At 43.0% G+C, this 12,587-nt stretch overlaps 1 protein-coding gene across 2 annotated transcripts in view; it reads left to right on the top strand.

The window, feature by feature from the left end:
• The window catches only part of ZNF395 (zinc finger protein 395), a 44,741-nt gene that overhangs the window by 19,083 nt on the left and 13,071 nt on the right, over positions 1–12,587 (top strand). For both annotated transcript variants that reach the window (XM_045461518.1, XM_045461527.1), the window contains exons 2-3: positions 9,705–9,951; positions 11,567–11,772. In XM_045461518.1, the coding sequence (XP_045317474.1) occupies positions 9,718–9,951; positions 11,567–11,772 (440 nt within the window). In that variant the 5' untranslated portion in view covers positions 9,705–9,717. The remainder of the gene's footprint in view (positions 1–9,704; positions 9,952–11,566; positions 11,773–12,587) is intronic.

Raw genomic sequence — 12,587 nt, 5'->3', positions numbered from 1 at the left:
TTTAATTTTGGGGCTCACTCTGCTGGCCCGCCCCCAGACAAGGTGGCACCTTTCTTGGGCACCCGAAGCCCCTTTGCGCTCTGATCATCCGCCACAGGACAGGGCTGCTGCCTTTTTATTACCTGTTGATTGCAGCCAGGCAAGGCAGTGGGTGGCTCACACCCTCCTTACAAGCCCCACTATCTGTTTACTTAGCATTGTCGACAAATGAGATTATTATTTTCTCCAGTTTTATTGAGAAATAATTGACCTGTATCACTGCACGAGTTGAAAGCATACAGCATGATGGTTTGATTTACATATTTTGTGAAATGATGATCGCAACAGATACCTGTCATCTCATATAGATATAATAAAAAGGAAAGAAAGAAGAAAGGGAGGAAAGTGTTCCTCAGGATTTACTGTCTTAACATCTTGCCTATAGATCACACAGCAGTGTTGGCTCTAGTCATCATGTTGGGACATCACTTACTTATCACTGGAAGTTTGTGTCTTCTGGCCACCTTCCTCTGATTCCCCCCCTTCGCCATCTGCCTGCCTTTGGTAACTACAAGTCTGATTTCTTTTTCTATGAGTTTTTGTTTGCTTGTTTGCGACGTTGTTGTAAATGATAGAATTTACTCGTTTTTCATGGCTGAGTAACATTCCATAGTGTATATATACATCTTCTTTATTCATCCATTGATGGACACTTAGGTTGTTTCCATTTCTTAGCTATTGTAAATAATGCTGCTGTGAATGTAGGGGTGCAGAGATATCTGACTTAAGGTTTTCTGTACTTTTTGGTAAATTCCTAGAAGTGGAATTACTAATATGGTAGTGCTGGTTTTAATTTTTGAGAACCCTCTACACTGTTTTCCACAGCAGCTGCACCAGTTTGCATTCCCTCCGACAGTGCACCAGTGCTCCCTTTTCTCCACATCCTACCAGCACTTGTTGTCTTTTGTCTTTTTGATGATGGCTGTTCTGACAGGTGTGAGGTGTTATCTCATTGTGGTTTTACTTTGCATTTCCCTGATGATGAGTGATGTTGAGCATCCTTTCATGCACCCATTGGCCTTCTATATATCTTCTTTGGAGAAATGCCTGTTCAGGTCTTTTGCTCACTTTTAATTGGGTTATTTGTAGGTTTTGTTGTTGTTTGTTTCTTCCTGTTGAGTTGGATGAGTTCTTTATATGTTTTGGATATTAATCCCTTATCAGATATATGGTTTGCAAGTATTTCTTCCCCCATTCTGTAGGTTGTCTTTAGGGAATGTAATGATTCACTCAAATGACTGTTGAATCCAAAATAGTTTTTTCTACTTTAACCACTTACATGAAAAAAAAAATAGAGAATGAATTTCTCTGCCTTTTTTTTTTTTGTCTCAGGATTGGCACCTTGAGCGTCATTACTGCACAGGCTTCCCTTTTGGCATGTGCGCTACTCGGGGCCTTAGGCTAATGGGCTCTGGATTGGTAGGCTTTTTAAATTCTCACCTCCATGTTTTATTCTTTTTTTCTAAATTATTTTTAATGTTTATTTGTATTTGAGAGAGAGAGAGAGAGAGAGGGAGAGAGAGACAGTGCATGAGTGGGGGAGGGGCAGAGAGAGAGGGAGACCCAGAATCCGAAGCAGGCTCCAGGCTCTGAGCTGTCAGCACAGAACCCGATGTGGTGCTTGAACTTACCAGCTGTGAGATCATGACCTGAGCCAAAGTCAGACGCTTAATCGACTGAGCCAACCAGGTGCCCCTCACCTCCATGTTTTATATTTTTGGGGGTGGTTCTTTTGTTGCCAGCTTGAGCTTTCCATTACTATGAAAAGTAATAGGTCCCTTCTATTAGATCCCTTCTTCTTTTTTTTTTATTTTTTATTTTTTTTATTTAAAAAAAAATTTTTTTTTCAACGTTTATTCATTTTTGGGACAGAGAGAGACAGAGCATGAACGGGGGAGGGGCAGAGAGAGAGGGAGACACAGAATCGGAAACAGGCTCCAGGCTCTGAGCCATCAGCCCAGAGCCTGACGCGGGGCTCGAACTCCCGGACCGCGAGATCGTGACCTGGCTGAAGTCGGACGCTTAACCGACTGCGCCACCCAGGCGCCCCTTAGATCCCTTCTTCTGATAGATCCCTCTTCCCAGTGAAACTCACACTTTCTTTCTCATAGTCCTATGAAGATCAGATAAGGCCATGGGAAGGCATCAGGGCTGGGAACTCCAGAGCCCTCCAACCTGAGCCCCTGTCCTGCTGCTGGGTCTCCACTTGTACAGAAGACAGAACTAGATCAGAGAGGATTCAAGAAAGCTGCAAACACCACAGCTTGCTAGCTTGGGCAAATAAATGACCTTGAGGAGCCTCAGTTTTCTGAGCTGTAAAATGGAGATTATATTGTCCTTCCATATTTTTTTGAGTTAGTGGGAGGTCAGGAAGAAAAGGAAGACCCCAAATGTGTGCATTAAAGTGAGTGTAAGCCCAAGTGTCATTCGAACAGTCCTTGGTGGTTTGAGTTAATGAGCAGATCTCTTATATGCCTACTCTAAAAACTGCTAGAGAGAACTGTTAGTTCTCTGTGGCTCGTTCTCCAGGAGATAGTCAGCTCCTGGTTCCCTCCCTCCCACTGGGCTCTGGGTAAAATGCCGAGTCAGCAATCACTCATCTCCCCGCCTCCTTCTGGAACGCTCATAGTTTTAGCCCAGTTGAGATCAGGTTTAACCACAGTGCATGCACGCACACACACGTACATATGTCCTTATGTGCTCTCCCTTCCCCCCATGCATGTACAAAAACAGTGCTGCATAAACTGTCTCCCTCACACAGCACATTTGCAAGCATGTTTTTACTTAATGCCTGCTACTTTATATAAATTCTCTGCCTGTTTTCAATAGAACACTAAAACTCTACCTTTGCTTTTGATAACCTGCCTTCATTTTAGGGCAGGCCACAGGTATTCTTTCTTATGACGTTACTTTTGAACCTGGGACTCTCCTCACCCACAGGAGTATCATCCATTTAAAAATCCTAAATCTGATGGGCTAAACGAGATTTGGTCTGTGTCCTCAAAGGGCTTACAGTCTAAGGGAGTTGCAGCCCTACTGGCAGTGGTAGAAATAGATCCCTGAGCCTGACCATGTGCCAAGCACTGGCCTGAGAAGTGTCCCGTGTAACACAGAGTAGTGTATGCAGGCCAGAGCAGCGAAACAAAGGGCATCACAGCAGCGGTTTTGAAAGCGACCCGGGGAGCTAGGTGTGAAGGAAGGGGAAGTGCTTGTTCCTGGGCAGAACTGTGAAAACAGCTTTCCTTCCCTGCTGGCAGTGCAAACAGAATGGTCCCTTTTACTTGATTGAATGATCGCTGTGCAGTCAGACTAACAAAAGTGTTTGTTGATGAGGGTCCTTTATTATTTGCTGGAGAAAATTCAGTGTAACTAGATCAGATGACCTATTTCTATGGCCCATCTGCTGGAATATGAAAATAGCAGTGCTATTTGGGACTCTTATTTTTTCCTTCCATTATTCTATTACATGTATTACAATAATGGGAAGGCTCGGTACTCACAGGGGGATGCTGTGGAGAGGATGGGGGATAGGCAGCCTTTAAGGTGCCTGTCAATCCTGATAGTCTATAATTTTAATTTTACTGGTAGTCTAAACCATCATATACCGATGTGGTGTAATCTAGCTTTCTGAAACCATCAGAAAAAGAAGATGATTAGAATGCCTTGAAAGTCCAAATGGTCATTTTTCGAACAGCTGATTTAGAAATGTTGGTACGGAATCAATCACTAATGTGCCCAGTGCTGTATATCTTAAAGCTTGTATTGTGAAAATCTAAAATGCACACCACATATTTTGAAATGCTATAATAGGGCCTGATAAATAACTTGAGAGGTCTGAAAGTTTTAGCTTAGGCCCTTGGCCACTCTTGGAGGGGTTTCTTTCAAAAGCCAGGCTGGGCAGAGTCCTCTGGGAAGAAAGGTTGAGGTATGATCAGTGAAGGCAGTATTTTGTTTGTTAGTTTGTTTTTACCTTTTCTGGAGAAGGCACTCCAGGAAAAAACACAAAGCTTTAGAACCACCAGTGGTAATAACAGAGTATGACAGCTGGTTTCTGCCAGGGTTCAAACGGTGATCTGAAAACTATGAAGACCACAGACATGTTTGCATATTGTCATAAATATGCTGTAAATGCACGTGGCATCTCTTGACAGAGATCATCCCTGGCTAAGAATTGGTGGAAAATGAATTGTGTGGGAATCCTGTTCTCCAGTGAGTTCTGTTGTAAAATAATAGATATGCTTTGCTACAATATTTTGACCTTTGGATGAACTTAGAAAATCACTGTGGGGAGTGCCTGGGTGGCTCAGTCAGTTAAGCGACCGCCTGGATTTCAGCTCAGGTCACATCTCGCGGTTCATGAGTTCGAGCCCCACATCGGGCTCTGCGCTGACAGTGCAGAGTCCACTTGAGAGTCTCTCTCTGCTCCTCTCCAGCTTGCGCACTCTCTCTCTCTCTCTAAATAAAGAAATTTAAACTTTTTAGAAGAAAAAAATCACAGTGAAAACAATTTTAAGTTAAAACTTTATAGATTTAAGAGAAAAAATTAGCTTTCTGATAAAAGATTTAAGACTGATACACAAAATACTAGCCAAAGAACTGAAAACTCAAGCTGTCATTCTGGGTAGTGGTTACCCAGTGGAGATCATAAAATAGGCAGAAAGCTGAGGTTTAGTAGAGGACCTGAAACTCTTGGCAGAGGGTTGATGTCCCTCACCATGCTCCACAAACTATTCATTAGAGAGGAAGCAAGCACCCAGGATTTAGCAAATGGGAGCCTTATTCCAAACTTCACTCTCCTTAAAACAACAACAACAACAACAACAAAAAACTCCCAAGAAATCCCATTAGTTGTGTACTGAATCACGTTGCCTTACGGCTTGCATCCTGTAAGTGCCATTAGGTGATGTCCTGGCTTGCTGCAGTGTCCTTGGGTGGTAGGAGAGAGCAGCCATCGTGCATGAATACATGCACACACACGTACGTGTGCTGAGACAGGTGGTTGTCCAGCACCAGTCACATGTCAAATAGCAATTTGCAACTCAGAACCACAGAAAGGGTTTGTTTTCCTATTCTGTCTGTTCCAGTTATTTAACTGATGGCAGATGTCCTCATTAAGGGCTGTTAGCACATCAGAATATGTTTGCTGAGCCTGGAAAAGAGTTAACCCCTTTTGGACACTGACCAATATATGAGGGCAGCCAACCCCACCCATTAGTGACAACAGCAGGGTGAGAAGCACAAGGTGACTCAGGATCCTCTTAAAACTGCCCATAACTGGGAAGGCTGTTTTTTAGAGTGAGTTTATGCTTCAAAGAATTCTACAGATAACTTCATAAAGTGGGATTTGGCTACTTGTTGAAACACTTCTAGCGTTAACCTGAAATAGATGTTTCTTGATCTCTTTTTGTTGCACTAGACCCATATAGTAAATTAAGGCATGGCTCTTTATGTGGACCACCGATAGCTCCCAAGAGAAAATCCATATGGGGAATGACTAGAAGTAGAGATGAGGGAAGAGGGGTTTGAAGGAGGCTATAGTTAGACTGAGAGAAGCATGCTAAGGAGGGACGGTAGGATCCTCACTCAAGGTGCAAAGTAGTAGGTGATCCTAGAAAGTCACTCTAGGTCCAGAGTTAACCTGGCTCCTTTACCCACTTGCATCATAGACCCCTGTAGGTACTGCAGTTCATTTCTGAATCCCTGAAGGACTCTGTTGATGATGTTGTCCCTAAAGCCATGTCCATAAAATAATGAGTTTACTAATGAGCACAAGAGAGGCATTGATCGCCCCTGGTGATGCTGCCTGCTCTACATTTAGTCTGATTTGTATTCTTCACTTCCATGCTGTCAATCCCCAGTATAAACTTAGCGAAAATTTTCCTTAACTTTTGGGATTGTCCCATTATCTCTTTGTGCCCTCTCAGAGGGCAATCAATAAGTGTGTAAAGGTCTTCCTGAATCACTGAATGATTAACAGTGACTTGGACTGTTTGACAAGGTCATGCTAAAGCACTGACCTTTATTTTGTAGGTAGGAGGCCAAGTGGAGAAGAGATTTTCAAGGAAAGAAAATGCACAAAGAAATGGAGAGACTTGTAGGTAGCTATTTTTTTTCTATCAAGGTTCATTGACATAGGAAAAAAATACCATGTAGATGAAAAGTGGCTTAATTGACTGTTTTATTTTGAGAGACCCCACACCTACTAGAAACCTCCCTTCCCCTGCCCAGGAGCACTGGCTCCTATTTGTGTAGCCTCAGCAAGCTGACTTCTCTGTGGCTCAGTTTCCTCATCAGAAATAGAAGACTGTTGATCTCAAGTTGTTTCTGAGGATTTAATTAGGTACAATCTGTGAAAGCTAGTGCCTATTAGGTACTTAATCAAGGCAGTTTCCCTTCCTTGTTTCTCTTCTGCTTTTAAAAATTAAGATGTGGGCATACTATAAATAAATCAAATAATAAAATGTATTTCAGTGGATTTGGGCCAGTTTAAGGAGAAAGGCCAGAGAGAATGAAAGCAAATGCTGGGATGAGCATTGGGTGTTGTATGTAAGTGATGAATCACTAAATTCTACTCTTGAAATCATTATTACACTAACTTCGATTTAAATAAAACTGAAAAATTAAAAAAAAATTAAAAGTAACAACAAAAGCAACGAAACAACCACCACAACAAAATGAAAGCAAATGCATGTGGGGACAGGCTGGAAGCGGACAGGTTCACCAACTTGACACAAATCCAGCAGGCTTTGGAGGGCTTGGGAGTCACAAACCAAGTAAAAAGTATCCTTTAAATTAAAAAAGAAAAAGGCTTACAAAAACATCGTCAGAGTCTGTTAGCCAAATATTTCAGGCCCCATCTGAAGACTGGAAGCCCAGGAATTTTGGAAATATTATCCTTTCTTCATTTTCAGTGCTAGAAACCTCAAACTTCCTGCTGTGGAAAAGTGGGGGTGGCCACTGTGTTTTTTGGTCAAGAAAAGGTTGGTTTTTTTCCTTTTTTTTTTTTTTTTTTTTTTTTTTTCCTGGATGGGTGCTGCCATCTGATGTCTCCAAGTGGCACTGCGGCTTTGCCTCTAGCTCTTAGGAACCCATTGAAATTAAAAAGTCAGAGGTTCTTGTTTCTGGCTGGAGGCTAAGGATGAGGGTAGATGACTGAGTTCCTAGAACTGACTTAGCTTGGATATACTTTTTTTTTTTTTTTGTAGTGGTAAATAATTTACTCCTTACATTTTTCTTCCTTTTTAGTGTTCTAGTAAAGCTTCCCAATAGTGTTATTCGGTAACACTGTGAAGTCACCAGACAGCTAAACAGGAACTCTATAGGATGCTGTGACTCTGACCTTTTCTTATCTGTTCTTTGCTTTCTAGGGAAATCATGGTAGAGATTCCATGCTATCTGGTTCCATCTGATTCCGATACCATGCTATCTGAAGCTTGGAGTAAAATACTTGTAAAAATGAGCTAGTTCCTTTTTCTCGGTGTCTGCAACTTTATCGTTATCTTTTAAACTTATTTTTCCCATTTGTGTTACTGTAGAGATGTTTGCTTAGCATAATTTGCTGGAATATGGTTGGAAAGAGGCCAGGATTAGGAGATGTGGAGATAGCATGGGACCCAAACAAAGCCCCGAGACACTTTGGGACAAAGTAGGGAAAGTTTATGGAACTGTTCAAAATAAGTTTGAATTCATAGCTGTGATGATGGTTTTCTTCTGGTGTGAGTGTGGCCAGGGGCGGGGGAGTGGAAGGGAGGAGAAATGTGGCTGGAATAGTCTCTTGAAATGTCAAACTTAAGAGACTGCAGTAGAGTTAGCCTGGTGGGGAATGAAATATCATTGGTATAGAGGTCTATGAACATCCTTGTATTTTATACCTCCTACAGCACTGGGGAATGTGCTTTGCACACAGCAATTCCTCAACTAATTATTAACTGAATAAATGACTAGGAGGGTACAGAGGACCTGGAATGGCAGAGATTAGGAATGTGCTAGCGAACCCAAAGGAAATGAACCACAGGACAGCCAAAGAACTATGAGTGCTGTGCAGAAGGAGGGCAGCCTGAGTTTGAAAAAGGGGTGGGTCTAACTCTTCTGCCAGGAGACCCAGGCCTGAGAGGTAGGACCCCTGGTAGGCACCTGCCCCTCAAACCCTGTTTAGGAGCAAAGGGTTCAGGTTTGTGGTGGTGAAGGGACTGCAAAGGTCTGTCCTGTTGTTAGGTGACCAGTGGAAGTCATTTATCAGGAGTTGGTGAGAAGGGCACCTAAGTAGGCTGGGGGAACCAAGAAGGAGGCTTCTGACAGTGCTACTTTGTATTTCTATCATACTTCACAGGTTGTGAAGAGCTTCTACAGAATGTTCTCATTTGCTCCCCCAACATATTGGCGAAGGGAGTATTAGTGTTGTGATTTACAGATGAGGAAATAGGCTGAGTAGGCACTGACCATGTGGTCTGAGGGCAGATCTGTGTTTTCCCTGCATCTCACTTAGTGGGAAGGAAGGCTGCAGGGCAGGGGAGGGGTTTCCCAAGGGTAAGCTTGTTGACTGATTCAGATCACTGAGGGATCTGGAAGATGAAGTTCTTGTTTTCTGGAATGGTGTAGGTGCATGAAAGTCAGGGAGGGGCCCAGAGAACTCCTGAGGGTCCCACTCAGCCCTGGAGTTCACCGAGGGCCACAGTGGTTAGAACCCCTCCTCTCTCACAGGAGGATTTTGACTAGTGAAACATCAGACCAAGGTTTCTAGCTTCAGTCTCCTCCCTAGCTTTTCCCTCTCTAGAATGTGGAAGACAGTGCTATCCAGTTCCCTGCTTTCTGCAGTATGATAAATGGGGGTACATGGATGCCTCAGAGTATGCTGAAAGGACACTCCCCATTTTTCACAGTGGCTCCTGTTTATCATGGGATGAACACGCCGACCACTTTTACTGCTGTGAAGTCAAGCTCTCAGCGTTAGTTTCTCAAGTGTAAAGTAAGGAAAGGAGAGTTAGCTTCTCATTTCTGTGGCTCTTTGCAACTTTGAAGCCAACTAAGCTTGAGAATCTACAAGTCTCTGACAAATGTCCTCATGCTTTGACTTAGCGATGTCCTACATAAGGACCTGACTTAAGGAAGCGTCCTTGGTATGTGTGTGCTGAGGTTGAGCTTGGAGGACGCTCCTTGCAGGCAGAGCAGATTAAACAGCACAACGCAGGATACAGCCCTCAGGTACGATAATAAAGGATGTGTTAAGTTAGCAATGATGCATCTGCCTAAGAAAATACTTTGTGGCTTCTAAAAGCATTTTTTATAGAATAGCATTTAATGATACAGTAAAACCTACACAAACTATTAAGTGAGAATTCATGATCCCATATTTGTAGAAACAGAAGTATGTAAATATGTATGTAGAAGAAAGCATGGAATGTTACATAGGAAAATTGGGTATCATCTCTGGGAGGCAGCATTTTACATGGTTTGTTTTTCTTTGTGCTTATCAATATTTTCTAAATGTCCTACTAGACTGGCTATTACTTTTGTAAAAAGAAAAATTGTAGAAGTTACTTTAAAATGTTTCATCTACTTTAATGGATACTTCTGGACTCCTGCTGCATGTAGGCCGTTGTACTAAAAAACTTCCTGATTATTCCAGATAGTAGATAAAGGACTCCCTGTCCCCTTTGCCTCCCCAGGAAAGGCAGCAGCATGGCCAGCGTGCTGTCCCGGCGCCTTGGTAAGCGGTCCCTCCTGGGAGCCCGGGTGTTGGGGCCCCCTGGGGTAGCCCCATCCTCGGAGCCTCAGACTGAGCTGCTGGAAGGGGCGGCTACCCAGCCCTTCCTCGCCTCTAAGGACAGTTCCTGCCAGGAGCAGCCCAAGGAGATCCTCAAGGCTCCTGGCCCCTCAGGCCTCCAGCAGGTGGCCTTTCAACCTGGGCAGAAGGTAGGTTGATTCACGTGTGGCCAGGTGTCTGATCTCCCCAGGCTTGGGGCTGGCAGGCCAGTAGTGCCCTGAGTGACAGGCCACAAACTCTCTGGGCACCGGTTGGTACACAGACCTTTTACTTGTATCCCTGTGAGCCCTTGGGCAGCAGGCTTCTCTAGAGAATGAGCCATCGTTAGCAGACCCAGGGCTCCTCCATGACAGTGCTGTCTGGTGTCTGTTATTCTGGACTTAGGCCTACTCAAAACCTCAGCTCAAAGCATGGTAAGAGCTCAGTTTCTCATCTGCCTCTGCCTCAGTTTCCAGCTTGATAAAACAAGAATCTCAGGTTCATGAGAGACAGATAATATTTCATCTTTGAATCACCTTTAGACATTTTCAAGAGGCAAAGGTGTTTGTTAAGTCAGGATGAATTTGGATTTCCTTTTCTAGTGTTCCCTCCCCTTGTGGCAGGGCTCAGTCATCACCTGTACCTGATATTATCACCAGATCCAAATGCATTGCCTTCTCAAGGGTCCATAAATAGAGACTACCTTCTACCTCCTTGCTGAGGCTTCTGTTGTCCAGGCGTCTCTTCCCATGATATAAGTTGACTTGCCAACTGCTAGGCACCCCTTGAGAGAAGTCAGCCTACCTCTCCACCCCTACTATCTAGTCCTCAGGTAGACTTAGAATTCTCTGAAGGGAAAAATTCAGAGTGTGATCAATTCAAGGTAATAGTTGGAAATATATATAGGCAGCAGATCTAAAGGACTTCAAAGGCAAGACGGAGTAAGACATCAGGAGGTTGGATACAGATTCCAAATTCATTTGGTTAGAGAATTTAATCCATTTACATTTAAAGTAATTATTGATAGGTAAGGACTTCTATTTTGTTAATTGTTTTCTGACTGTTTTGTAGTTCCTTTCTTCCTCTTGCTGTCTTTTTTTGTGAATTGTTGATTTTTTTGTAGTCATATAGTTCGATTCCTTTCTCTTTTATCTTTTGCATATCTACTAGAGGTTTTTTTCTTTCTGGTTACCATGAAGCTAACAGAAAACATCTTATGGTTATCACAGTCTATTTCAAGATGATCACAAGCTAACTGTAACTGTAATTGTACATGAATTCCATGATCAGAAAATAATTTCAGAAAATGGCATGTATGCTCTCTCCATCTAGAGAGTTTATACAGATCTGTTTTGGGAAGAACTGATCCACTGTGGCTAATTTGGGTGCCTAGGTGGGAGCAGGTACTTGAGCTGGGAACATGTACTTGAATTAAAAATGAGTCAGAGATAGGGGCACTTGGGTGGCTCAGTTGGTTAAGCATCCAACTTCAGCTCAGGTCATGATATCATGGTTCATGGGTTTGAGTCCCATGTCCGTCTCTGTGCTGACAGCTCAGAGTCTAGAACCTGCTTCAGATTCTGTATCTCCCTCTCTTTCTGCCCCTCCACTACTTGTGCTCTATCTCTCTCTGTCTCAAAAATGAATTTAAAAAGTTAAAAAAATAAAAAAAATGAGTCATGGAACTAGTTTGTGGCAGGTGGATCATGGCTCTCACAACTGGGGGCATATGGCATAAGAACTACCAAGTACTGACCACTGGTTGCTCTTTTTTTCCCCCCTCAGGTTTATGTGTGGTACGGGGGTCAAGAGTGCACAGGACTAGTGGAGCAACATAGTTGGGCAGAGGACAAGGTGACTGTCTGGCTTTTGGATCAGAAGTTACAAATCTGCTGTAAAGCGGAGGAGGTGTGGCTGGCTGAGCTGCAGGGCCCCATTCCCCAGGCACCAGCCTATAGGCCTGTCTCCAGGAACATTGATGTCCCAAAGAGGTTTGTGTGGGAGCGCTTGGGCTCTGGGCTCTGGAAGTCATGTGGGTGGTGAGGTACGGGGTTGTGGGACGTCTTGTGATGGGAAAAGAATGTGAAAGTCCTAGCTGTCTAGTTGTCAAGATACTGGACAAATGGGATACAGAGAGGGGGCATCCTTTCAAACAAACAAACAAACAAACAAACAAACCCAGAATGGCGTCTTTTCTTCCCTGTAACTCTATTATGAGTGGTATATCTTTGGCATGGCTAAGGGCTATTTTTGCCCCTTCATTCTTAAATTAAAATTAGTAGTTTTTCATGATGAAAGATGGGAAAAATGGCTTAGATCAGGAGTCAGCCAACTTGTTCTGAGTGGGCCAGATAGTGAATCATGCAGTGTGTGGCCCAACCAGTCTTTGTCCCAACTACTTAGCTCTGCTGTGGCAGTGTGAAAACAGCCACAGACAGTACACAAAGGGCATGGCCGTGCTCCAATAAAATGTTACCTATGGACACTCAGATTATAATTTTATCTAATTTTCTTGTGTCACATATCAAGAGAGAATTCTTTTATTTTTAGAACCATATAACAATTGTGCCACTCTTAGCTTATGAGCTGTATAAAAATAAGCAGCAGAGCACGTTTGTCCCACAGCCCATAGATTGCTGACCCCTGGCTTAGATCTTCAAAACCGCTGATGAGTGAAGAATGCCTATTTTGCTTTAGAATTTTATGATACAATTTTCCCCCAAGAATGAATGAATGAATATATATATATGAATATATATATATATATGAGATGAGTTGAGAATATATATATATATATATATATATA

This window comes from Leopardus geoffroyi, chromosome B1 (genome assembly GCF_018350155.1).
Source record: "Leopardus geoffroyi isolate Oge1 chromosome B1, O.geoffroyi_Oge1_pat1.0, whole genome shotgun sequence".
NCBI lineage: Eukaryota > Metazoa > Chordata > Mammalia > Carnivora > Felidae > Leopardus > Leopardus geoffroyi.
Note: the sequence above shows the minus strand (reverse complement) of the source record. Positions and strands in the feature narration are given on the sequence as shown.